Genomic DNA, 24,215 nt, shown 5'->3' on the forward strand with positions numbered 1-24,215 from the left:
AAAAAAAAAAAAAAAAAGAAAAGAGAAAAAGGGCGTGGGATTTAGCTCAGTGGTGCCTCCACCTGCTTCCGAAGGTGAAGGTCCTGAGTTCGAGCCCCGGTTCCAGAAAAACAAACAAAGTTAGACAGGATGGTGAAGAGCTGATTTACGACAAGCCCTCCTACCAGCAGGACAGAATATTGCTGTTTCCTTTGTATTTTCTTCTACCCAAAGGAAAAGGAAATAGGAGAGGAAAGAAAAGAGAAAGATTTGACTGGGGATTTAGCTCAGTGGTTCTGACGCCTGCCTCGCAGGCACAAGGGCCCAAGTTCAACCCCTGGTGCCAAAGAAAAGAGAAAGATTAGAAAAATAAGACAAAGCATCTTAAAAGAATAATGAGGTAAGTGTTGATTAATCCTCATACCAGCAACTATTAAAATACTGGGAGGAAGTGAAATAATGTAGAGCCTGAGAAAGAGAAGTGATAATGAGAATAATTCAGGAGTGGGAGGGTTCATGAAGAAAACAAACAAACAACAAACAAACAAACAAAAACACCAAAAAACCCAAGGCCCTGGAGAATTTAAGCAGTGTCACACACATAGGTTAAAATACAAACACAAAATGTAAATAGCTAATAATTCAGACACCTGGAGGTCTGTTGAGTTTGTGAAATATGGGAATTGAGTATAAGATTTCTAAGACTATCCAAAGAAAATAGTGTGAGGCTCTTCCCTATAAAAGAGGAGGGAGGAAGAGAAACTGATGTAAGTGTGCACTTGCAAGAATGCAAAAGAGAGGAACTTTATGTGAGTTTGATTAGAAGATTCCTTACAGATCTATCACATGAAGAAAACCGATGGGATTTCTGAACATCCATGGTTCTCTTCATCATTCTGGATCTTTGGACCTGGCCTCAGTGCGTCTCATGTGCTACATTATCTTTACCGGCATTGCCTTGGCATATCCCTGGCATTATGACGTTGGGCAGTCTTAACCAGTCAAACATTCCTCTGAAAAGTTACGGAATGAGTGACATTGAGACAGACCCGTAAAGCAGAGTAGGGCTGCAGCATTACCCTTGACAGCCTAATACCTTCTTGTCATATTTCCGAATTTTATAATAGATGCATATAAAGTGAAAAAGTCAACAAGATTTCCTCTCAGGCAAATAAAAGATCAGAATCTCTTCTAGTTTGGAAATATTTCTCAGTTTTAAAACCTGCTGGATCTTAAAGCAAATAAATATGAGCTCTCTTTATCAAAATAGTGTTCTAAGGGAATACACATTTTCCGGTGTCTCTTAGTTAAGTACCCCATGATTTTAGTCTCGGCTCTTACTATGACTTAAGCAACCAGGATGGAGGGAAAAGTTCAAGGGATTTTAACCAGTTAGTTTAATAATGGATTCCTGATGGCAGCATCTGGAAACTTAGGTCTCACCGGTTGGTCCCTGAGATTGTTGCATGCTTTCTACAAATGTCAGATGTTCGGTAGCTCTAGCAGAGAAAGTTGATCTAGGAGTGATAGCTGGATACAATAGACCACTCACAAGCAATACATTTTCTTTAGGGCTCTACTATTATGGACAACTGTATTTCTTTCCAGTGCATGTTGAAAACTACAGGCTAACCAATCTGGCTTGGTAGAGGACCTTAGGAGAAGATGCTTCTAATTGTGTCTGTAATTGTCTCTCTACATTTATATAGTTTTTGTCTGAAAATAATTTAAACTAAAAAGTAATAGGTTCCTAATTAAGGAAGATTTATTTTAATTCTAAAAGAGATTAGAATGTGGATTTAAGTAAATTGGTTTAAATCTTCCCCAACAAGGTACCAGCTGAATGACTGTAGACATACTATTTACTTTTTGAGATAGGAATTCTTATAGTTATTAATATTAAATATTATAGACTTTAAATACCTCTGCTAGGGTCATGACTCTATGAAATTATAGTAATGGTGGACAGGAATGCAAAGTTAGAATGATATCATGTAGCCTCAAGTTCTTGTAGAATTCTCCTAATGTCCTGGGATGAATCAGACATCATCACCAAGTAAGTCACACCTTCATTTCTTTGAAGAGATTTTTCTTCTAGTCTTTCTTTGAAGCTTTTCTAGTGTCTCATGATACATGGCACATAATATGTTCTTAATATGTAAAAAGTGCATAACTAGAGCAAGTCAGGTGTGGTGGCACTTGCTTATATCCTAATACTTCCTCCTGCTGAGGATTGCCATGAGTTTGAGGAAAACTTGGCCTATATAGTGAGTTCAAAGCCAGCCTGAGCTACATAGCTAGACTCTGTCTTAAAGTAAAGAAAATGCATTTACTATTTAATGAAAGGCCAATGGATATCAGTATTTCTTGACTGCTTAAATATAAAGATGAAAATAGCTAGGAGGGGAAAGTGACTTTTGCATGTTGGATCATCTGTTAGCATCAACTGAGGAAGGAACCTAGAAATATCTGCAGGTGCCAGAGGATAATCATTAATAAAATGGGTGCTGGCTCAATGAAGAATGACTATTGAATATCCAGGTCAAAGGAAAACAGACAAAAGTATGGATACTTAGATGAATATATCCTCTCCTTTTGGGAGAATAAAAGCAAAGAATTTTAAGTTTTCTGAGAGCAGTGTCCTCTATTTTTTTGTCCTTTGTCTACAAGGGCTCTACTTAATATTAATAAACTTCAGCAAGTATTTGTGAATGAACTAATCAATTACTGTTTGTTTGATAACAGGTCTTACAGGACACAGGAATGAAGCCCAGAAGCTACTCAAAGAAAAAAGTCAGCATTCTGCATCCCACTTGGAACTAGAATAACTTCAGGACTAGGATCAGTTAGCTAAAGGGTCAGAGATGTCCGAAACCAAGGAGAACATGACGTCTGTCACTGTCTAGACTCTGCCCATAAGCATGGTCACATCCTAATCTAGAAACAGCAGGTAAATCCTTAAACTTTTATTCACTTTTACCAGAGTCTCGTGTTGAGAACGCAACAGGGAGGAAATGTAGGTAAGACTAAAATTAATTTTGAGAAATGAAAGTAAGTTTTGTATCCTAATGGTTTAAAAACATACTTTTAAGGCTTTTATACTGTATTATTTTATCTGGATAATTCGTTGCAGCATTATAATTTTATAAATATGTCGTAGCTAATGTTCTGCAATTCAGCTGATATCTTTCGTGCACATAACATGCAAATTCCTTACCCTGTCATAGCAGCCCTGTGTATGTTATCAAATTAGCTATTTTTCCTGAATCTTCACAAGCCCTTTTCATATGCAATTATGCTCCAACTGTACTTAATTTCTTTTTCAGGTCTTAATAAGTTTGCATATATTCTGTGCCTGTGAATTTGCTCTAAGCCCGAAAACTTCTATTCATTTATTAAGATCTATCACCAAATCTTTAAGAAGTGTTAAATATCCCCTTCTCTGTGTATCTGACCATATCTTTGTTCTTTAAAAAATACATATTCCATTGTTTTATAATCATTTCCTTATTTTTATCCCTTAGACTTTCAGCTTCAAAATGATAAGATTCATATCTTTATTTTTTTCTACTCACCTCAGTTCAACATTGGCTGAACCAAAGCACCCAGGCATATGTAGTTATGGGACACTATCAAAATAATATGCCAGCTATAATTGTTCCAAATAATTAGCATTTAGTAAGACAATGTCTAAATAAATTGTTGAAGATCATACCATGAACTTGATCCTCAAATGGTTTTTCCTACATTTAGTTAAGATGGATATTTACTCTGGCATGTGGAAAAGTGGAAAGAAAAGAGTGCCTTATACCTGTAATTATGTGTGTGTAGTTTGCCATGAGAAATGATTTTTCTAGTCTAAAAACCTTTACTAAAAATGTCATGTTTTTGGTGATTTCATTAACATTTTAAAATGTTAACAGATCTGTCAGCCCAAACTGAAAATGGCCATGTGAGAAATGAAAGCTTGCATAACTTCGACACCTACTAGTCGTGGCTCATTATCCTCCCAGCTTTTATTATGGAGTGAGGAAGTGAGGTCAGCGTCACAAAATTTAGGAACAATTAAGAAAATCACTATATGCAGATGTGACTTATGGACTGAGAATAACTAACTTTCTAACAGCCTGAATTAAACAAAATAAATAAGGACGATGAAAAATCCCCAGATGTTTTATGGCTTAACACAGCTTTAAACTTATTCATTATAAAGACTGTTCCTAGGGTTTTACCCACTTCCCTGACCTTTTCCTGAACACTTTGAAACTTTCTCTTTGACTGTTTTCCTCAGGGAGTTTAAGAAGTCCTAGACATATTTTCTGAAGTTCTTTGAGTTCATTTTTCAAACACATTCACGGGGATGGAAATATTGTCACTGACCCTTGTATATCGTGAACTGCTGCTGGGTTCCGAGCCTCACACTCTTCTTTTACAACTTTCAAAGTTTGTGGAATAAAAATGTAGAATCAGCCATGAGGGCAAAGGTTATCCACTAACCTACCATTCTCTTAAAAAAAAAATAAAGAAAAGAAAAGGAAAAGGAAAGTAAAGGAACAAAACCAGAGAGTATATTGGTGAGTACAAAAAAGAAGTCTATTTTTAATTTATCTACCAACTACTTATTTCTTCTACAGCAGCAGATGATGGAAGATATAAATACAATAAAAAGTCTCCTTTTTTCTGTCATAATAAATTTCAATAAATAAACTATTAAGTGTCTGCTATATGCTAAGCTATGGACTGGGCTGAATAGTAGTGCCTCCATTTAATAGAATTTATATTCTAGTTCAGAAGTCAGACACACAGACATATAATGATGATAGAATGAGGTAAGTAGAGTCATATAGTTTCATATATTAAGTGCCATGGGATCGTTGTGGAAAAAAGGCAAGTAATTTTAATATAAATTCAATCTTGGGGAGCCAGGAAGATCGTTTGATTTTTTTTTTCCTAGCACTGGGATTTGAACTCAGGACCTTACACTGGCCAGGCAGGTCTGGAGTTGCTGAACTACATTCCCACCCCTAGATCAATTGATTTTGACACAATGAATCCTTAAGATGTGGACAACCTCAGTTAAAAAATATTCTTCCTTGTAATTTCTAAACATTTTTAGGATCCAAATGGAATAATTTTTCTCATGCTCTCTATTTTACATGAGACAGAGAAATGCTAAACAATTTATTATAATTTTCTCGAGTGTTTTTTTTCTATTTATGATTTTCCTCCCAAAATAAGTATTTGAAATTATAAATCAAAATTTAGCTTATGTGTTTGTTGTGGAGAATGTTTCTTGTCTTAGATAAAATCCTGAGCCTCAGTTATGTGCTGTTTTCCAAACTGTAGATTAAATCTAGATAGCAACTATAAAATATGCAAATGCTTTAAACTTATGGAATTCAAATACATATGGGAAAAATGGAAAGTTCTAATGATGACAGAACATCTAATTTTATCACTAGTAGATTTCTCAAAAAACAAATTTGAATTATTTTATATTTTACTAACAACATATTTTAAGGTGTTTGTAGTTTGTGCTCAGTTTTTAATTCTGTCATACATGTGGCACATGGCATGGTATCTTGCACAGAGCAGGGGCTGAGTCCACACATGCAAAATTAAATGTAAATTTTGAAGACTCCTCCACTCTTACCGAATATTCAAAAGTAGGATATTATGAGATTATTTGGTGCTCCTTAATGTAGTCAAACGTTACTCTTTGAAGATGAGCGCCTAAAGATGAGAACTAGTCTAAGGGCCAGATTTTAACTCTGAAATAGCAGTATTTTCCTAACTTGGCCACTCTCACTACAGATGATATTTTTCTTGAAGAAAATCTAGGCTTCTATAAAATATACTCTAAAGTTATTCTGCTTTTCCATATGAGGGGTTATTCTTTAGTTTAAATGGACTTTTTCATTCTAGTTTCTGAACTAGATTGAGGTACTAAGCAGGGAAGGCATCTATTCAGAATATGCATCCATAAAATTATTTATATACAAAATAAGAAACCACAATATATTAAAATAATACGATGATAATACTCCTGTGGATTTCTTAGTTTTATCTATCTATCTAATCTCCTATCTGTCTCTCATCGATCACGATGATTCCATAGGTTAAAAGGTCCAGTATACGCATTTTTTACAAGTAGATATAGAACATAGGAAACTAAAGCTCAGTGAAGTAACTTGACTAGGACATGCAGGTAGTCGGTAGCAGACTGTACTGCCTTAAGGCCAGGGAATAGAGGAAAAAATTTCTCTAGTCCTGTGTGACTATTTTTTCCCCTGCAAATATTTAGAGAGATTTGTTTTCAGATTATCGATACTGAAAAGAGTTGGGAAGGAAAGAAATATTTGTTGTGTGTCTACATGAGCCAAGCATGGTGTTAGTTTCTTTACATTTATAATTTCATTCTATCCTTATTGTACTATATTCAGCTAATAATTATCTGAATTTACTAGTTAAAAATTGATACTTAGAGCTTTTAAATAACTTGCGAAGAACACAATGGTGAGTAGGGGACTAAACCAAGGTTTAAAAGCAGGACTGAGTGCTTGTCCTGACATGGACTTATAAATGTATAGGTCAAATTGCAGATGATAGATCATGAGATACTAGACTTAAGTAACCCCCAACCCTCCCAGAAATATCGTTGGATTGTACAGCTATTCAGAGTCAAGATTTCTGCAAACAGGAGAAATAAGAAAATTTTACCTCCTGTCACAGCCCTATGAATGGAAATATAATGTACGTTTTGCATCCTACCTTGATAAATATTGTCCTGAAGTGAGATTTGTAGTTTTCACATCCATGCAATTCATCGTGCTGGGAATGAGAGCAAGTTCTGGCTGAATCATGGTGGCTGTAGCTACCGCTCTTGCGACTAGCTCCATGGCGTCTTGTACATAGTACTCAAAGAGAGATTGTGATGTTTTTCCATGAGCAATTAGCCCTAAGGGCAGACCTTCTGTCCTCAGTTCTTCCACATTCTGAGAGTCTCCCAGCACCCAATGAAGTTCAAGGGGTGTTACCCCAAACTGGGAGGAGATTTCAAAAATCTGTCGGATGCTTTCCATGTCACAGCCAAACATCACTACTGTGGGTGTGCTGTTCTTTACACTCTCAAGCTGGACTTGTAGAAAGCTTAAGAGGTCCTTGGCGGAGGACAGGTTAGCACTGATGTTGATGATAGACCCCAGGTGGAACTTGGAGTTATTCTGAATAAAGAGGAGGAAGTCGGTGATGTTCCAGTCTTCCTGGCATAGTAACAAGCTAAAATTGTACCAGTTGTTCATGGTCAGGATTGAGACAGTGACATCAGCGTCAGAACTTAATGAATTTTCTAAACTCAGCTGTAGGTGAAGGGGATTCTGTATTTAAAGATATGAAAAAGAAGAATTAGAAAGCATTGGTCAAAAACTGAGTACTTTTATTTTTTATAAGATTAAATCCTTCATTTTCCTTCTGATATTTAAATATGTCTGGGATAAAATCTCATACTTTGGAAAAAAAATGCTTTCTGTATAATGAAGCTAATGGTATGTTGCATTCGGTTTCCTGGTGATGTTTACTAAGAGTACCAAAGACTTGGTGTAAATACAAGAGGTGACATAACTTTAAATTTCATCTTGAATTTTTATACTTTTCTTCCTTACAGAAAGTTTCCTTCATACATCCTTTTTCTTAGACTGCTGTTAATAACTCGTTTGTTAAACTTTTCCCTTCTGTGAAATAATTGAAGACATTACCTCCATCATCTTCAACTGGAACAAAGAATCAAGGGTTCTGTGGGGGGATTAGGAAGTAGCCATGAAAAGCACAAAAAACATGAGGAAGGATGATGTGATTTTGATTGATGTTGGTGACTTTTCCATAAGAATCTCCAGTGGTTTTCATCCATAAGAATCTTTAATGGTTTTGTCTTTATTCTTTCTGGCACAGAAAAAGAAACCTTCACACATGAAAATTTCCATTATAAAGGTAAATTTCTCTTGCAGAAGGGTGACCTCTGCTCTGTTTTCAGTGCTTCTATGCCTGTCATTTCTCAAAATAATCCTCATACAAAAGGGGTATTTTTGAGGAGCGGCATATTCCACTCTTCCACAGTATATTTGATTGTTGGAAATAACACTAAAGATGAGGTATAATGGCCTCCTAAGCCATACTATTAATTTTAAAATTTGTCCTATGGGTAATTCAGAGGTTATGGTGCTGGAAAATGATATGGTCATATTTATATTTTAGAAAGAAAATTGGCAACACAATAAGGGGCTGAAGCCAGGAAAACATTTGGGAATAATTTGTTCTTGCCAAATAAATGTAGAGCTTTCCTTTCATTATTGTTTTCTGCTAAAAGAGGATTAAGGTAGAGGAGGAAACAAAAGTACATAGGAAAGAAAGTTGAAAAAAGGAGGATGGAAAAAACTCTCTGAGCAATTCATATGCATTAAAATGAATGAGTAGGCAAAGCTTTCATTCTTCTCATTTTGAGATTTTATCTGGCATCTCAAGCCTACAAACTGATGGCCACCACTTCTGATTTTTGGTATCTTTCTCTCTTCCACCTCTCACATCTGATCTTGTCACTAAATCCTTCTTAATTTTTAAAGTGTTTTTTATTGCCCTTTCCTCCATTACCAACATGAACTTCCAGTTAAATTGCCTAATCAAGATCTTGAACAAGTTTTCTTCCTTCTCCCTATTGAACACTACCTATAGAGAATCCTCCCAAAACTCTGCTTTTATTATAACAGGTCTTGTTAAAAAGTTTAACTTAGAAGAATAAAAGTCAAATTCTCAGAACACATTTTTAAATTCCACCCTATCTACCATCATGGGAGCTCTCACTTTTTGCAAATGGTCACAGTTTTTCTCCTGAAAACCCCCTTGGAATCCTCATTCTTTGTTCTGTACAAATCCAAAGTCTTTTGGTGCTCCATGGAGTTCAAAGTTCAGCCCAAATTTATACAGAAAGCATATTTTTCCGGAAATATGAGAAACTGAGAAAGCACTCCTCATCTTTTGAGATACAGTGTGTATTATGGATGTGAATGTTTGGCAAATTCTCAAAAATAGCTCAGAATTTCCCCATTGGAATCTATGTAATTCAATTCAACCAATATTTATTAGACACTGAAAATGCAGATGGCATTGTTCTATGTATTCTTAGGACCTTATTGTTAAAGGATAAATATGTTAAATGCATGCTCTTGAAAAGAATAATCAACACGTGTTAATGTTGGAAGACTGTACTTCATATGATTAATAATTTTTGACTCCTCAAATAATGTACTTTTCCTCTTTTGAGTTGGTGAGTTCTATACCTAGAAGACATTGTGTCTGAAGTTATATAAATGTGTTTAATGACACACATTTCACAGCAAAAATCCATGCTCAGTAGATATGGCAATATAATGAAAACTTCAACATTGGACTATACACTTAATCTTGATTTATATACTAATTATTCCATATGTGTTATAGGCATGGTGAGCTAGCAGTTTAGGAAACTATAGTCCACTCATCTTCTACCCTTCTTCATACAAGAAAATGCAAAAGAATATAATTTAAATTCATAATCCTATTATATGTTAAAAATAAATTTCATTAAACAACTAAAGATATATGTAAAAAGTCACTAAAAATAGACCAATAGGTAAATATGGCTTGGAAATCACAGTGATAAAGAGAAATATATTAAAGTAAATATTGTAATACATTGTTACTGGCATTAAATACTCATCATGAAACACAGATAAGGGAACATAAAAAACAAAATATTTTCAACAAATTTTGTAGAAAAGAATTTATGTTCACAAAATACAGAGACTACTAGTCCAGAGGGTACTAGAAACCTTTATTTAGTATTCATTTAATCCAGAAAAGTAATTTTAAACTTATTGAGAGTCATGTTCTCTCTAGTGCATTTTGTATTGTCCATGCAGTGAATAAAAGATAGACAATATGTAAGTAACTAGAAAAAGGCTTAACATAACTTATGGAAATTACCATGAATGAAACTAAATAGGGTATGACAAGACTGTGAGAGTGTGAAGAGCATTCTAGAAAAAATGTAGTAGGGGCAAGCAAATCAATAAGCATTGCACCTGTGCTCTCTAACTGGGATTTTAGAAAGAAGACAGTTTCTCACTACATAGGTCAACCTATGCAGTGATTTACTATAAAACTTAAACATTTAATAAAAATTTTCTTGTAACTAAAAGTTTTGTTTTAATAGTGCACTCATTTTTAAAATTTTATTTTTTATTAGTATTTGCAGTACACAATAATTACATTCCTTCTTTGACAGCATTCATTTCTAGCTCCAGGTATGTGATTGAGTCCACCACCTGCACCTGTATTTTGTCTGATGCTGCACTGTTGTTTTCAGTAATGTCTGCCATGTTTTAAAGTTGATCTCAAGATCTCCTTGCTGCTGGAGCCACTGGCTTCTTCAAGTAGAATATTCTCCTCTATTCAGAGAGGCAGTATAGTTCAGACTTAGTAGTGAAGGCAATCTATGCTTAAATTACGTCTCCATCACTTACAAGCTATGTGACCATCAACAAGTCATTCAGCTCTCTGAGTCATACATTCTTCATCTCTAAAATGAGGGCATATCTACCTTCTACGTTATAGGTTCCTTATGAGAATTAAATGTGAAAATATGATAATTTGTAGAAAATAGCTGTCACAGAATGTTATGGCTTATATCTAAATCCCTCCCCTCAAACCCTCATGTAGTCATGGGTAGGGCTTTTGAGAGTGGCTGGATCATGGAAATGTAATACTAGATTAGCAGAATGATTAGTTTAGCATAGTTCTGGGTGTGGATGATGGATTTATTAAAGAGAAAAGACCCATCTAGGTGTGGGTGGCACCAACCAATAGGTTTGGAGCTTGGATGGAATAAAAAGGGAAAGAAGAAGTTGCGCTTCCTCCTGTTGACCTGCCATGTACTGTTTCTTCTCAGCCGTGCCACCCTGCCTTGGAACCAGCTGACTATGGACTGAAACCTCGGCAAACTGGGCTAAGATAAACCTTTCCTCTTTTAACTTGTGGGTGTTGGTTATTTGCCCCAGCAATGAGAAAGTAAGACATAGAATAAGGGCACAGTACTTACAGTTAGTAGGAATTTGTTTATGGAATTAAGTCATTGTGTTGCAATATGTAATATTTTTCTTTGCTATTGGTCTTACTCCTATTTATCATGTATTTACACACAAGGTTTCAGGAATAGATATTTTTTACAAATGCCAACTATATAAACTCCTTTGCAGGAAAACAGAAGCTCTATCTCATGCTGAGAAAAGCTATTTATTTGAGAAATATTATGCCCACAGTAAATATCCCTACCCCTCCCAAACTCTTCTGGATAACAAGTTATGTACCACTTCACAAACTATGGAATTCTTGGTGCCAACTTCTGGAGGTTTCCCCATTAACCTTTGGTCTCCCAGGGCAAACACATTCAACTATTTTCTGTAGCAGTAAAACTTTCAGTAATAGAATTGACTGCAGCAAAGAGCTTGCCAGAGAGTTCTGAGATACACCTTGACAGAAGAAATGAGCTCATGAAGCTGTTTACTTTGAGAATAGAGAAAAGACCCAATTATTGTGGTACACACCTGAAATCCCAGCTTTGAACTCTGGGAAACTGAGGCAGGAAGATTGAAAGTTCAAGGTCATCCTGGGCAAATTAGTGACTTAGCAAGACCCTGTCTCAAAATAAAAAATAAAGAAGGGGCTGGAATATAGTTCTGTGTGAAGACCCTGGGGTTAATCTCCAGTACTGCAAAAAGGAGAGAGAGAGAGAGAGAGAGAGAAGGACAGAGGGAGAGAGGGAGATTTTCTTTTAGTTCTTTCCTGGGCTACCAGACCCAAATGAGGAATGGCAAACCTCAGAAAGTTCAAGGGAACATAATATCACCACTACTTCCAATCCAGATGAAATTCCTTCCTTTTCATAAGGTCGATGATGATTAAACACGTTTGAAGGGTTAAAGGGCTCAGAACAGGCTTTGCATGCTGCTATCAATTTTCTTCAGCCAAAGAGGCCACACGAGGCTTTCTGTTTCTCATTATCTCACACCTCATTTGACTTATGTTATATAGAAGGCCATTCCTTTCCTGAAAATTAAAGCTTATTCTTTCAGAAGCCCAGGCTTTTAAATAAATTAACTGTTTTTATGGTTGTATTGAGGATTTAGGCAAACACAAGGTATAGTCCCTGCCCAGAAATTGTAATCTAATAATAATTACAAAGAATAAAGAGCCAGTGTGTACTGTTGTCTCAGTTTCATTATGCACATCTTCTCACTTCCTGCTCACAATGGCCTCATGAAGTGTTTACACTGATTTGCCTCCTGAGATTGAGGTTCAAAGAAGGTGACTAATTTTCCCAAAGTGGCACCCCTACTAAAGAATAGAGCCTGGATTCAAAATCCTGAGTCATTAGACGAGAAAACCTGTGCTTTTAACCACTACTCAATATTTTTCTTTCCACTTGGTAAGAACAACACGTGAAGTAGACCCTGGATATCTGTGGATTCAATGTGTACAGCTTCAGTCGCTTGCAGGGAATTGAAGTCAGTTTTCCGGTGTGCCGTGGTATGGATCCGGATGGTGTAAGATGATGCGTCCAGTGTTGTTTGTCCATCTGCTGCTGCCCGGTATGCACTTTCCCTTGCAGCCATTTTCTTCTGCTCATTCTCCCAAGGGTGGCAACGCTTGTGAAATGATAGCTTGCATCTTCATGGACACACTTTTTATAAAGAATGACATTTATATAATTTCTGATTTTGACTCTGACTTTTAAATTAATTAATTAATTTTATTGGTACATTTTCATTGGAAATTTGCACCTTTACTTAATCCATCTTGGTTCTTACTTTTTTCCCACTCCCCTTCCCTCCCTTCAACCCCTCCCTCCCTCCCTCCCTATCTACAAAGACTTTGCTTCCATTTTTTTCTTGTTCTAACATTAATTCCATTCCCCTCTTTCTTTTTCCCTACCCCTCCCACTTCCTCTTGCCCTTTGCACCGTTTCTTCCTATTTCACATATCTATTATACCATTTAGTCCTTATTTACGCTTTCAGTTTCTCACACTAGAGAAACTATTCCGTATTTACACACATGTCCTATTTATTTCACTTAAGAGTACAGCTTTAATGTGCATCCATTTAGCTATAAATGTCTCTAGTTCCTCATTCTTTATGGCTTAGTAGTACTCCATTTTATACAGAAACACAGGATACTTCACATACATTGAGAAAACAATAAAAAGTTTCATTTGAAACTACATTTTGTCTCAAGCAAGAGTAAAATATATTAAGGACCATCCTACTAGAAAAATGGGTCATCTATAATAGCACTGAGAAGACTGAGGACTAGATCTGAGATTAGGACTCTTTTGGGGGAACTTCAGACTTTCAGTTTTGCAACTGTGACAAAAGTATAACATGAGCTGTCAATCAACTGTTTCAGGGAAATTTGGAGACCATAAAATATTATCTAGTAAACTGCTCTACGAAGTGGAGAGTACCATGCAGACAGAGGACCTGGGACAGTTAGATACCTTTTTCTAGATAGTAGGTATGTTGGGATCAATAACCCAGGAAAGGGTAAACAAGGCAATTCTGCAGTAGAATAATAAATAAATTGGAAATAACTTTCAAATTCTACGATGACTTTTATGTCTTTATACTACAAAGGGGAATATTTTAAGAAATTTTAGGATAAAGATGTTGCTTTAGCTCAGATTTTAACTCCTATTTAATCACCTAGGTATTGGTCAAATTTAGCAAAGAACATACACATTTGTGTGTATAATCAAGCAGACAATTTATAAGGTCATTAAAATATTTCAAATATTCAAACTACTGTTATAGACATTATTGGTGACAAATGCAGGCACATTTTCTTATAATGAGAACTATTGAAATATGCACCAGATAATTAAACTGTCTAGCACTGAAGCTAAGTTTCCTATGGAAATTGGATTACTTTATGTCGATGCAGCCCGAAACTATTGTTAAGAGATGGCTTATGTCACATGCTAATTTGTTTTATTGCACTAAGAATGAAAACTCAGCTAAATGCTGATAATTTCTTTTTTAAAGACCTAGAATGGACACCATAGTTGATAAACATTTTGCTCACTTCCACAGGCCATTTTGTTTATTGACACAGTACACATTTTTCATATTTAAACCATGATTCACTTAATTGTGATGCAATGTGCCATTTATTTACTCTGGCTTATCACTTCAGATTAATTTCATAATTACTAAATCTATTAATTGCATAATGAGTTCTCATTTTACTTGGGAATTAAAAAATGTTATTAACTCATATTCATTGCTTGTACCTGACACTGACCAGCTTAACACTAGAAATAATATTAGTAGGCCATGAAACAATATCTCAGTACATTTCCATTTTAGCACCTTATTTCAGAACTTATGATGTACTAAGTATGATTAAGCTTTGCTACAATGACATTTTATTTCAGTTGAATCACTAGAACATTAGTGTAATTAATTCTTTGTACCTTTCAAGTCCTTGTTCAAAATAAGATGACATTGGCAATGTTGAATTTAGTTCTTAAAAATATTTGATCACAGAAGCAGTACTTTCCCGTGAGCCAATGTTTAAACTCAAATTCAAGATGAATGGTGATGTCAGGTCCAGGACAAGGAAGCCAGAATGAGTAGATGTTGGTTCTTTCAGGAAAGTCTGTATGAGCACTGTTCAGAATATGCAATGAAAAAGGCCCAGTTGGCTAGTTTTCAAATCTAAGATTTGAGTTGTATCTGGCCTTGTTGTAAATTCACTTTGTCAAATCATTGTCTGTGTAAATGAACACCCACATAATCAGATAGAACAAAATATTAACTTAATCTACAACATGCCTATTAGTGTAATTATGATTTTATAATTTGGTTTTAAAGGGAACTTGAAGTTCACATACTCCAGAGTTCTGTACAGTTTATAAAGTGCCAAGTAATAAGGGTCAACAGTGAATTTGAGATATTTATCTTCTTCCTACAAAGGTTAAAAATTCGTAATTGAAGTAGTCTGTTCTCATTGCAACTTTAGTGAATATGACTAAGTTTGATATATACTTATTTTTAATTTTATGTCCTGAATTTTAAAAAAAAGCTTCAGGCTCAGCCAAAATTTGCATACTCTAAAACTTCTTTGTGGTGCTTACGCTACAAATCAATGCCCCTTATAAAAGAGGTAGAAAGAATACACAGATTTATGAATTTACTAATTTTTCTTCTCTCCTATAACAAGTATGTGTGATCACAACATGTTTTGTGAGCACAGAAGCATTAGTTAACAATGTATTTAATGCAAAAAGTGTAAAATAAAATTAACTTTATGGGCTTACCAATGATTTATGCAGGGATTTTGGAATTATCTCTGGAATTATTCACTGTTCATATACATTTATTCTATTAGCATTATTTAGCATATTTGGAATTATTTTATTTGAAATTCTCTCATGTTTTGCCTAAAGCTTTTTAGATTTTAAAATGAGAAGAATCTCTAAAGATCATTATGTTTCATAAGTCAGTACAGCGAGCATAGATTCTTAAGGAGAACAAGAGCCTTCAGAGATCCTTATTATTTTTAGAAAGAAAAAAAAAAAAAAGAAAATTACTAACCAGCCTGTATACAATAGTGTAGCATCTGAAAACACTAAAGGGACAATGCTGATTTTTTAAAATCCTTCTTGTGTGAGTCCTGGGTGATCCTGAACATTCAGGATCTCTTGCCTCCCTTCCCAGATTATGCAGGCACCATCAGAGCAGGCAATTGCATCTCTGTGTACCCCAGCCCTGGCATGTTTATCTCCTTTGAAACAATAATGGTGTCACTCTGACCGGTGTATTCACTTATCTAATTATATACGAGTTACCTTTTAGTTACCTTGGAAGCCATTCCCCAAATTCCTGAATTGCCCAAGTGCTCCACGCTCCTTTGCCTCTCCTTCCATGGGTTGGTCTTTTTCTTTGCCCCAAGCTCTCGATCTCATTCTTTCCTTGTGGACGCCCAGACCCCTTTCAAAGTATTCAGTTTCATATCTCTCTTTAAGCATCCCTGTCCTCCCTCACTTTCAAGTTGGATTACTCACCTCTCTTGATCTGCTGCCCACCGCCCTCAAGGCCTTCATCTTTCAGTCATTTGTTGCACGGTCTAATCATTATTGGTTTATTCATTTCTCTCCTTCTCTGGATTGTCTAGGGGGCAGAAGTGCTGTTTTTAAATAGTAAAACCCAACTAACAGTACCCAAAAAACAACAGACTCACAGTGAGGAATTTTTGGTTGGATAAATAAATGGCGATGTGTAGTTTAGATTTAGAAAGAGAAGTCTGACCTTCGGCCAAGGTGTATGGCTATTTTTTATGAGTCTTTTTCCTTCCAATTTGACAATATGGTTTCTCTAGAGGACAGAGTAATTATTTTCTGCTTTCCCATAAAATCTTATCCTTTCAGACTACACAAATCTTTTCTGATGTCAATCAGAAAAGTGGCACCTGAATGCACAGCAGATTGACAGACTTGCTCAAGTGCGCACATGCCTGAGGCACTCATTAGAGACACAAGTGAATTGTGATAGGCACAAACTCGATGTGTGTCAGTCATTTTCTGTGCACTAAAGATGATTGTGAGGAGAACATTTATCGTACCTTATAAATAATTCGTAATTGAATTTGTTGAAATGTTCAACACTGATGCATTTAAAGTGTGATTCAGTATACAAAGGTATCAACATTGTGTCAACCTCTCAATTGTCTTTTAACTAAAGTGAGGTACACCTGAACTGGAGAAGTGACCTTGAAATCTCAGTGAAATCTTGAAAAAATACACATACATATATCAGGAAAAAAAGGCATGAACAATAAGATAAAGAAGAGATAAAGGAAGATGTCAGAAGTTTTTTCAAGGTTTTAAAAATCAAATTGACATCCGATTGTCCTTATGCAAAAACAAGCAGCCTCCTGTCTCCTTGAATTTGGAGACACCATTCTTCCCAGCAGGAAGAAAGGGGAGAAGGGAACATGGACTACTACAGAATAAACTCTCGCCGTTTACTACTCCCAAATTGCTGGTTTACCACTGCGTGTACATGTGGGAAATGTGAGGATCCTGGATCCTAATTTTTTAACAGAGACACAAAATTCAGGTTCCTGTAAATTGAAGTAAGAAGCAGCCAGAATTAGTTCTGGAAGTACCTGAGAACTCTGAATTGCAAAGATAATTGAGAGTTTTTTCATGCTTCTCTCTTACCTTCTCAATGACTGTTCTGAATTTGCATCGGAAGATTTCTCCTCCCAGGGACTGCTCATCAATTATAAATATCCTTAAGATCATCTTTTCCCCTTCCTCCAGTTACTCTTTCACATTTCAGCCTTCTTTCAGCACATATGTACCAACGAGTTCTCCTTCTTCACTTTGCATTGACTAATCACACTTTTAAATTCACCATGAAGCAATTTCAATTAAAGCAGTTGTATGCCCTTCTCTTCTTTTTTCTTTTCTTCTCTCCTTTCTTCCTTCTGTCTTGTCCTTCTTTCTTTCCCTCCCTTCCACTTTTCCTCCCTCCCTTCCTTCCTTCCTTCCACTTCTCTGTCACTCTCTAAGATAGGGTCTCCATATGCCGCTGAGACTAGTCCTGAACTCCTGTAATACTCTTCCCTCAGTCTCCTCAGTAGCTGGGACTGTTGGGACTATAAATGTGCACCACCAGGTCTGCTCCTTGTTTTTCTTTTGCCTTACCAATTAATTCTTTTCATTCTGTCTTTTCTCTAAGTTTTAATAATAGGGCTATTATTCTAAATGCACATTATTTGTTTGCCTAAAACTCTTTAAGAGCACCCCATGACAATTGTTATGGTATGTATCTAGATGTCCCCCCAAAGCGCCATGCACTTATAGGTGGGGCTTTTGGGTCATAAGGTAGTGATTAGTCCTCTGATGAGTTTGGAGCTAAATGTCATGTTAGGAGATGGAGCCTGGTCAGAGGAGGAGGATCACTGTGAGCCCAACTTGGACAAGACTTTCTCTTTTCTTAACTCCCACCTTGACTTTCTCCGCTGTCCTGTTGCCATGCCACAAGCCATTATTCTTCTGCCATTCCCCTCTGCCATGCCGTCTTCCCTCGGAGTCAGCTGATGATGGACTGAAACCTCTACATAATGTGAGAGAAATAAATCTTTCCTCCTCTAATTTGTGAGTGTTGGGCATCGTGTGTCAGTCATGAGGAACGTAACTAAGAGAACACTAAAGCAAAATGCAAGCACTTTATCTTCTGTCCTAAATGACTGGGGCCTGCCAACTATTCTCACCCGCCTTATTCTACCCAATTGGTCTCAAAGTGAGGAGGATGCTCAAACTTGTTCCAGTTTCATAGCCTTGTAGCTGCTGCTCTTTCCAATTGGAACATTCTTCTTCCAGATCGCCACATGGCTGACTCTTTCTCAATGCAGTTCTCAGCTCAGACTTCAGAATTTTCCACTTTTACATGACAGTCTTCCACTATACCACCACCATCAAATCCAACATGTTCTTCATATAACACTATTTGATCTTCAGAGCACTGGTCAATAACTGAAATAATTTTACTTAATTCTTAATGAGTTTGTCGTATACTTTTTCACTACTAAAATACAAGTTTCTGGAAGGCTTAGACACTTACTTCTCACTAGATCACCCAGGACCTAAACTAATGTTCTGGTATTTGGTGACTGACTTACTTATTAAAGATGCCTCTGTATCATGCATTAAAATTTATCTTTCTACTGAAATCTTCAAATGCTCCTGTTTTGATTGATAATATACATCCCAGAAATTATCCCAATGAAATTGTTTTGAGGCTTATTGTTAAGTGTTTCTGGTTGACCTGTAGAAATCTGTCCATCCGTCTCTGCCTGGCACTCCCTTTGCTTCCTCTCCTGCTTCGCTATCTTGATCCTGCTCTGTACCTGTCTGTAAACCTCTCTATCTTATATTTACCTTCTTCAGCCCTCTATCAGTTTTTTGTTTAAACATAAGGCAAAGGGCTTCCTTTAAAACAATCATAATAATGGCAAACAACTGTATTTAATGAGCATTAGAGATCATTATCATCATATTCAAACAGTTTGCTGCTTTAGCTAATGTCTTAGAAAAATGAGACATTTATCTATTATTATTATTATTATTATTATTATTGTTATTTTAAAAAACCTCATTATGCATAGCTCTTTAGTGCAAAATTGGATATCCTGTGGATACAATCACATTTCCTAAAATATTCTCATGTAGAATTTCTTAGTGGAATAGGCTAACATGTTCGATATCTTAATAAGACATTATACATATGTCCAAATTATTCCTTTGGTGTTTACAGTTATATGCACTTCCAGAGTGACTCATGTTTCTGGGCAATTAGATTTATTGATTTATTATGTAAATGTTCCTTGAATCCTTACTATATGCCAAGCATTATGACACCTATTGGGATATGTAATGGTATTGAGAAAACAGACATGTTCTCTGCCTCCAGGGAATAAAGCAGGAGGCAGCTATTAATAAAAAATCATACATTCATAAACTTTTAAAAAAGTGAACAAGAATATCTACTTGTGCCATGAACTATTCTGTTCTTTATAATAATTAACTAATTCAACCCTTACAACTCTATGATAAAAGAACTAGTAATTCTAATTGTTACAGAGGAAAAAACTAACTTTATTTGACTAGTTAAGAAGCCAAAAATGCAATTCAAAATTGTTCTAGAAGTTGTATTTTTAACCACTACATTTTACTGTGTCTCTGTTAAAAATGAGAGGCAAGAATCATTTCAAGTTAATTTATAACAGTAAATTCTGTGAACCTAAAGTAAAGACTACAAAGAGACTTTATCCTAAAGTGACCAAGTAGGGAGAATCAGCGAAGATTTCCTTACATGTTAGAAGTGAGATGAGAATGATTTAATTAATTTCTATATCATTCTTTCTAGCCCTGTTCTGTTCTACCTAAAGCTTCTTGAGATTTCTTTTCAAAGAGTTGTTGTCAGTTTGTAATTTAATTCATACTTCTGAAATTTCCAGTGTGCTCGTGCATGCCATGTGCTTTACTATTGCTCAACATAATGCAGAGTGAGAACAAATGAATTCAGGTCTGAGGCCCTTAACTTCTGTGGGTGGCTGTGGTCTGTCATCAGGATGAATGTGAATTTCTGACACCTAAGAAGTGAACAGTATTAACTCTGATTCTATGGTGACCTATCTTAGCCCCTTGCAGGAAAAAAAAAACAAACATTGTTTGGACAGAAATTAAAGATAGTTAAAAACATCAAAATCAAATTGTATAATTAGAGCATAGGAATGAGCAATATTATTGCATTTAATCATGATATTTTTATAGTAAGCCATTTCAAGGAAATAGCGTCTCTCTTTTTAAAGCTGGCCATGAGGAAAACCTTCCCTTACTGTGCATATGGCACAGCACTAGAATGTGCTGCGGGAGAAGGTCATCATAGGTTCTTTTAAAGTAACAGCTCATTTAATTCCCTGATGGGCCAGGAAGCTTCACTTTGTTCCTTGGACACAGATTTCATCCTTCACCCTAGCACTTATCTAAAAATGTGGAATGCTCTACACAAGGGAGACCAAAAGAAAAAATGAGAATGAATATATTGCCAAATGGCCAAGTTTTATAGTCTCTAATGTCCAAGCAGATTGATCTCCTTTTCTTCCCTGTCACTTTTCGGCGAAACTCACAGATTTCAGAAAAGAAATCTCAGACTTGCAGTGAGACTAAAGTAGCAAACGATAAGCAACAAACATCCCCATAGCAATTATTCAACAGCGGCTAAAATTTGCAAAAGATGCCGGTATTTCCCAGGAGAGTGAACAATCATGTTGTTGAAATGTCAACTGTAGAAATATCAGGTTAAAAAATGCAGTGCTAAATTTCCCAGCTGTATATTTTGTCTTATGGAGTGTAGCCTTACACACAGTAGTTCATAAGTAGCCCCAAGCTTGTAGCTACATCAGCAGAAATATTGTTAGTTCTCTGTCCATGGTAATTGTAAAATGAACTAAACTGGAGAGATGCTGGCTAGCTTAATTTATCGCCACCGATTATTGTTTACTTCTAATAGCGTTAAATGATGGAATTCAAACCTAACTCTTGTGTACATACATTTGACTGCTCTTTTTTATGGCTACTTAATTGTCTTTTAATGTATACCTTTGGCACAATAGGAAAAGGCTTCTATTTTGGCCCAGGTTGGCACATCCTCTGATGTAAGACATGAGTACAGATGAAAATCATATATTTAAACAGTGACATAATTTTCGAAAAATTTATCTACCTAGTTAAAGTAAATACCTTCTTTGGTGTTAGTGCTTTACAACTGTCTCTAGTGACAACAGAGACAAACATTTGTAACCCTGCATTTGTGTCTATAATTTTAAGACAATGTTAAAACAATTGTCTTGCCCTTAGCTGTGGCAGGTAACTCATCTTAAGAATTTGGGAACAGTGGATAGTGAACTTTTAATTCCTTCTTGGAATGCAATTGAGCCTCAATATCCATGAGGAATTAGTTGCAGAGCCCTATGTACTTCATAAGTTTCCAATTGGATGCTCCAGTATCATATGAAAATGATACAATATTTGCATATAACCTGTTCATGTTCTCCTGAGTACTTGAAATAATCTCTAAATTATTTACAATACCTAAAACCATGTATATGCAAGTAGTTGCTATACCATATTGTCTAGAGAATGATAATAATGTCTCTTCATGATTAATATAATTTAAAGAATAATTTCTGATCTTCGGTTTGTTGAATCTACAGATGTGAAATAGGCATAAGAAGGGTGAGTGTGTTCCTCTTGTGAAGTCTCTGTAAAAGGGCTTTGCTCACTATGCTTAATGTTTAATGCTTTGGCTGGGAAGAGAGTGAACGGAGTGTGAATCAGAAATCTCTCAGTTCTCTTTTGATTTTTCTTTGGCAAGTCTTTTCCCTTCATGTCAACCAGTTGCACCTTGGTGATTATCAGATAAGGAAAGAAAGAAGTCCATATTTTAGGAAAACATGCTTTAACTGAAAAGCCATCAGAAAATCTATATCATCTGTCTTGGAAAGATATTTTGGAAAGAAATGTATCATGCCGATCACTCCAACTTTGTACAGATTGCCTAGAATAAATAATATAAAATCTCTAAATAGTAAAAAACACCATACAAGTTCTAAACAAATAGTAATAAATATTATTAAATCCCTAGTTGAGGGGCAGTCTATAGCAAATATGTAATAGACTTAAATAAAAGGAGAATGGAAACCATTCTACAATTTGGATGAAGTTTATAAAAAGGAGCTTGTTTATGAGAGTGAAACATTTTTCATTTCACTTCCTTAAAGATCCTGAAGCCATGTCAATGAATCATAGCTAATAGCAGTTAATGGGTCACTAAGTAGCTAATGTGATCTGATTTAAAGACTTGAACAACAAATTGGGTTTTATGAGTTTTTAGAGATTGAACGTTATTTGTTCTGGGCAATGTGTTGTCCAATGTTGGGGAGACTGGCATCATATATCTTCTAAATATCATTCCAAACAAGATGATGTAGTTTTTGTGAAGGTTTTATAAATAGAGCTAATTAGAGCATGTTTTTCCTCCACTGGCACCACGTGGCTATTTGCTAGACTTGGTAAGCCATAGCCGTAATTGAAAGCTCTGTAAAGAAGAAGTGAAGAAGCCTTGTGGTGTAGTTCTCCAAGTAAGTTTGATGTCATAGATACTGATGTGACCTAGAAATAGCTACCTGATAAACTATAAACCCAGTAGGGTTCTGGTTTATAGTCAGTAATGGTTTTTTTTTTCTTACAGGTCCAGAACTCAATTTATCATCTCTTTTGAAGGTAAAAGTCTTCAGAAATAATGAAATTGGGATTTGTCTTATGTCCATGGCTGCCCTGACATTTTTATATCAAATGAATGAGCATCTAGCGCTCACATTATGAGGTCCACACTAGTGTCTTACAGATGTTTATTAAAAGTCCCCAAAGTAACTTTTCAGGCTCTCACAGAAAAGTTTGCAGTAAATCTCTAACATATGAATACATCATAGAATGTATTTTATGAGTCACATAATAGTAGAAAGCACAAGATTGAATTTTTAACTGTTGTGAATATTTTCAAAAACCTTAAAAAGAACATGAAGTGTTCATATCACACAGCAAATTTCAAAATGATCCTCTGACCTCTGGTTATGGAATCACACTTTTAATGGCATGTTCACATGGTTCAGTCATAAACTGGTTTCCAATTCTTTAAGTGCATTTTTTTCTCTTTGAAACTGATTTTCCTGGGAAGGTGAATTGCTTAGCATTTGCACAGGATGGACAGGAGTAAAAGAAGCTAATGAATATACTAATACATTTTCAAGGTCAAAGAGGCCTCAGAAAATTTGAGTCATTCTTTTCAGTAAGAAATAAGACTCACTCTTTAACTGTCTCAAATTTTAAGATACTGAGAAGTAATATAAAGGCAGCTTTAAAGAACATATCATTTATTAAAACAGAAGACAGCAACTTTCTGCTCTGTGAGTCTTTCAGTATATCCCTGGTGTTCCTGAGGCAGCAAGGCCTGGTGATTGAAATCCTGGGTCTTTGAATTCTGAGGTTGATGCTACAGCTACTTACACAGTTACGATCCAAGGTCTCAGAGCAAAAATCTCTATCTGCAGTGATTTAGGACAAAGAGGAATGGTTTTAAAAATCAGAAAATTTTTCTTTTAGTATTTGCTTGGTACAATAAACTTTCTGAGGCTCAGCTCACACATTTGTAATTTGGAGAGTGGACTATGGTTTGTCCCCACTGAAACTCATTGCCACTGTGGCAGTGTTGGGAGGTGAGATCTCGCCTACCACATTAGTGTCATGGCAGTGAAGCCTTCATAAATAGATTCATATCTCTCTCCTGGGAATGGGCTCTTGCACTCAGGGAACCACTTTAGTTATCATGAGAGCAGGTTGCAATAAAGCAAGACTATTTCTCTTGTGCTCTCTTTTCTGTGTGTTCCTGCCTGGCTCTCTACGTTCCACCATGAGATGCTACAGCACAAGTCCTTCACTAGAAGTTGAGCAGAGGCAGCCACCTCACGTCAGATTTCCTAGTCTCAAAACCAGAAGCCAAAATAAAGCTTTTTTCTTTT

General features: G+C 35.8%; 1 protein-coding gene across 1 annotated transcript in view; it reads right to left on the reverse strand.

Annotated features, from left to right (window-relative positions):
- The window catches only part of Grin3a (glutamate ionotropic receptor NMDA type subunit 3A), a 156,561-nt gene that overhangs the window by 105,728 nt on the left and 26,618 nt on the right, over positions 1 to 24,215 (reverse strand). Inside the window, exon 3 of the mRNA XM_033759136.1 lies at positions 6,751 to 7,355. Coding sequence (XP_033615027.1) covers positions 6,751 to 7,355 — 605 coding nt within the window. The remainder of the gene's footprint in view (positions 1 to 6,750; positions 7,356 to 24,215) is intronic.

The sequence above is a fragment of the Fukomys damarensis genome, unplaced genomic scaffold (genome assembly GCF_012274545.1).
Source record: "Fukomys damarensis isolate Sample0158 unplaced genomic scaffold, DMR_v1.0_HiC HiC_scaffold_36, whole genome shotgun sequence".
NCBI lineage: Eukaryota > Metazoa > Chordata > Mammalia > Rodentia > Bathyergidae > Fukomys > Fukomys damarensis.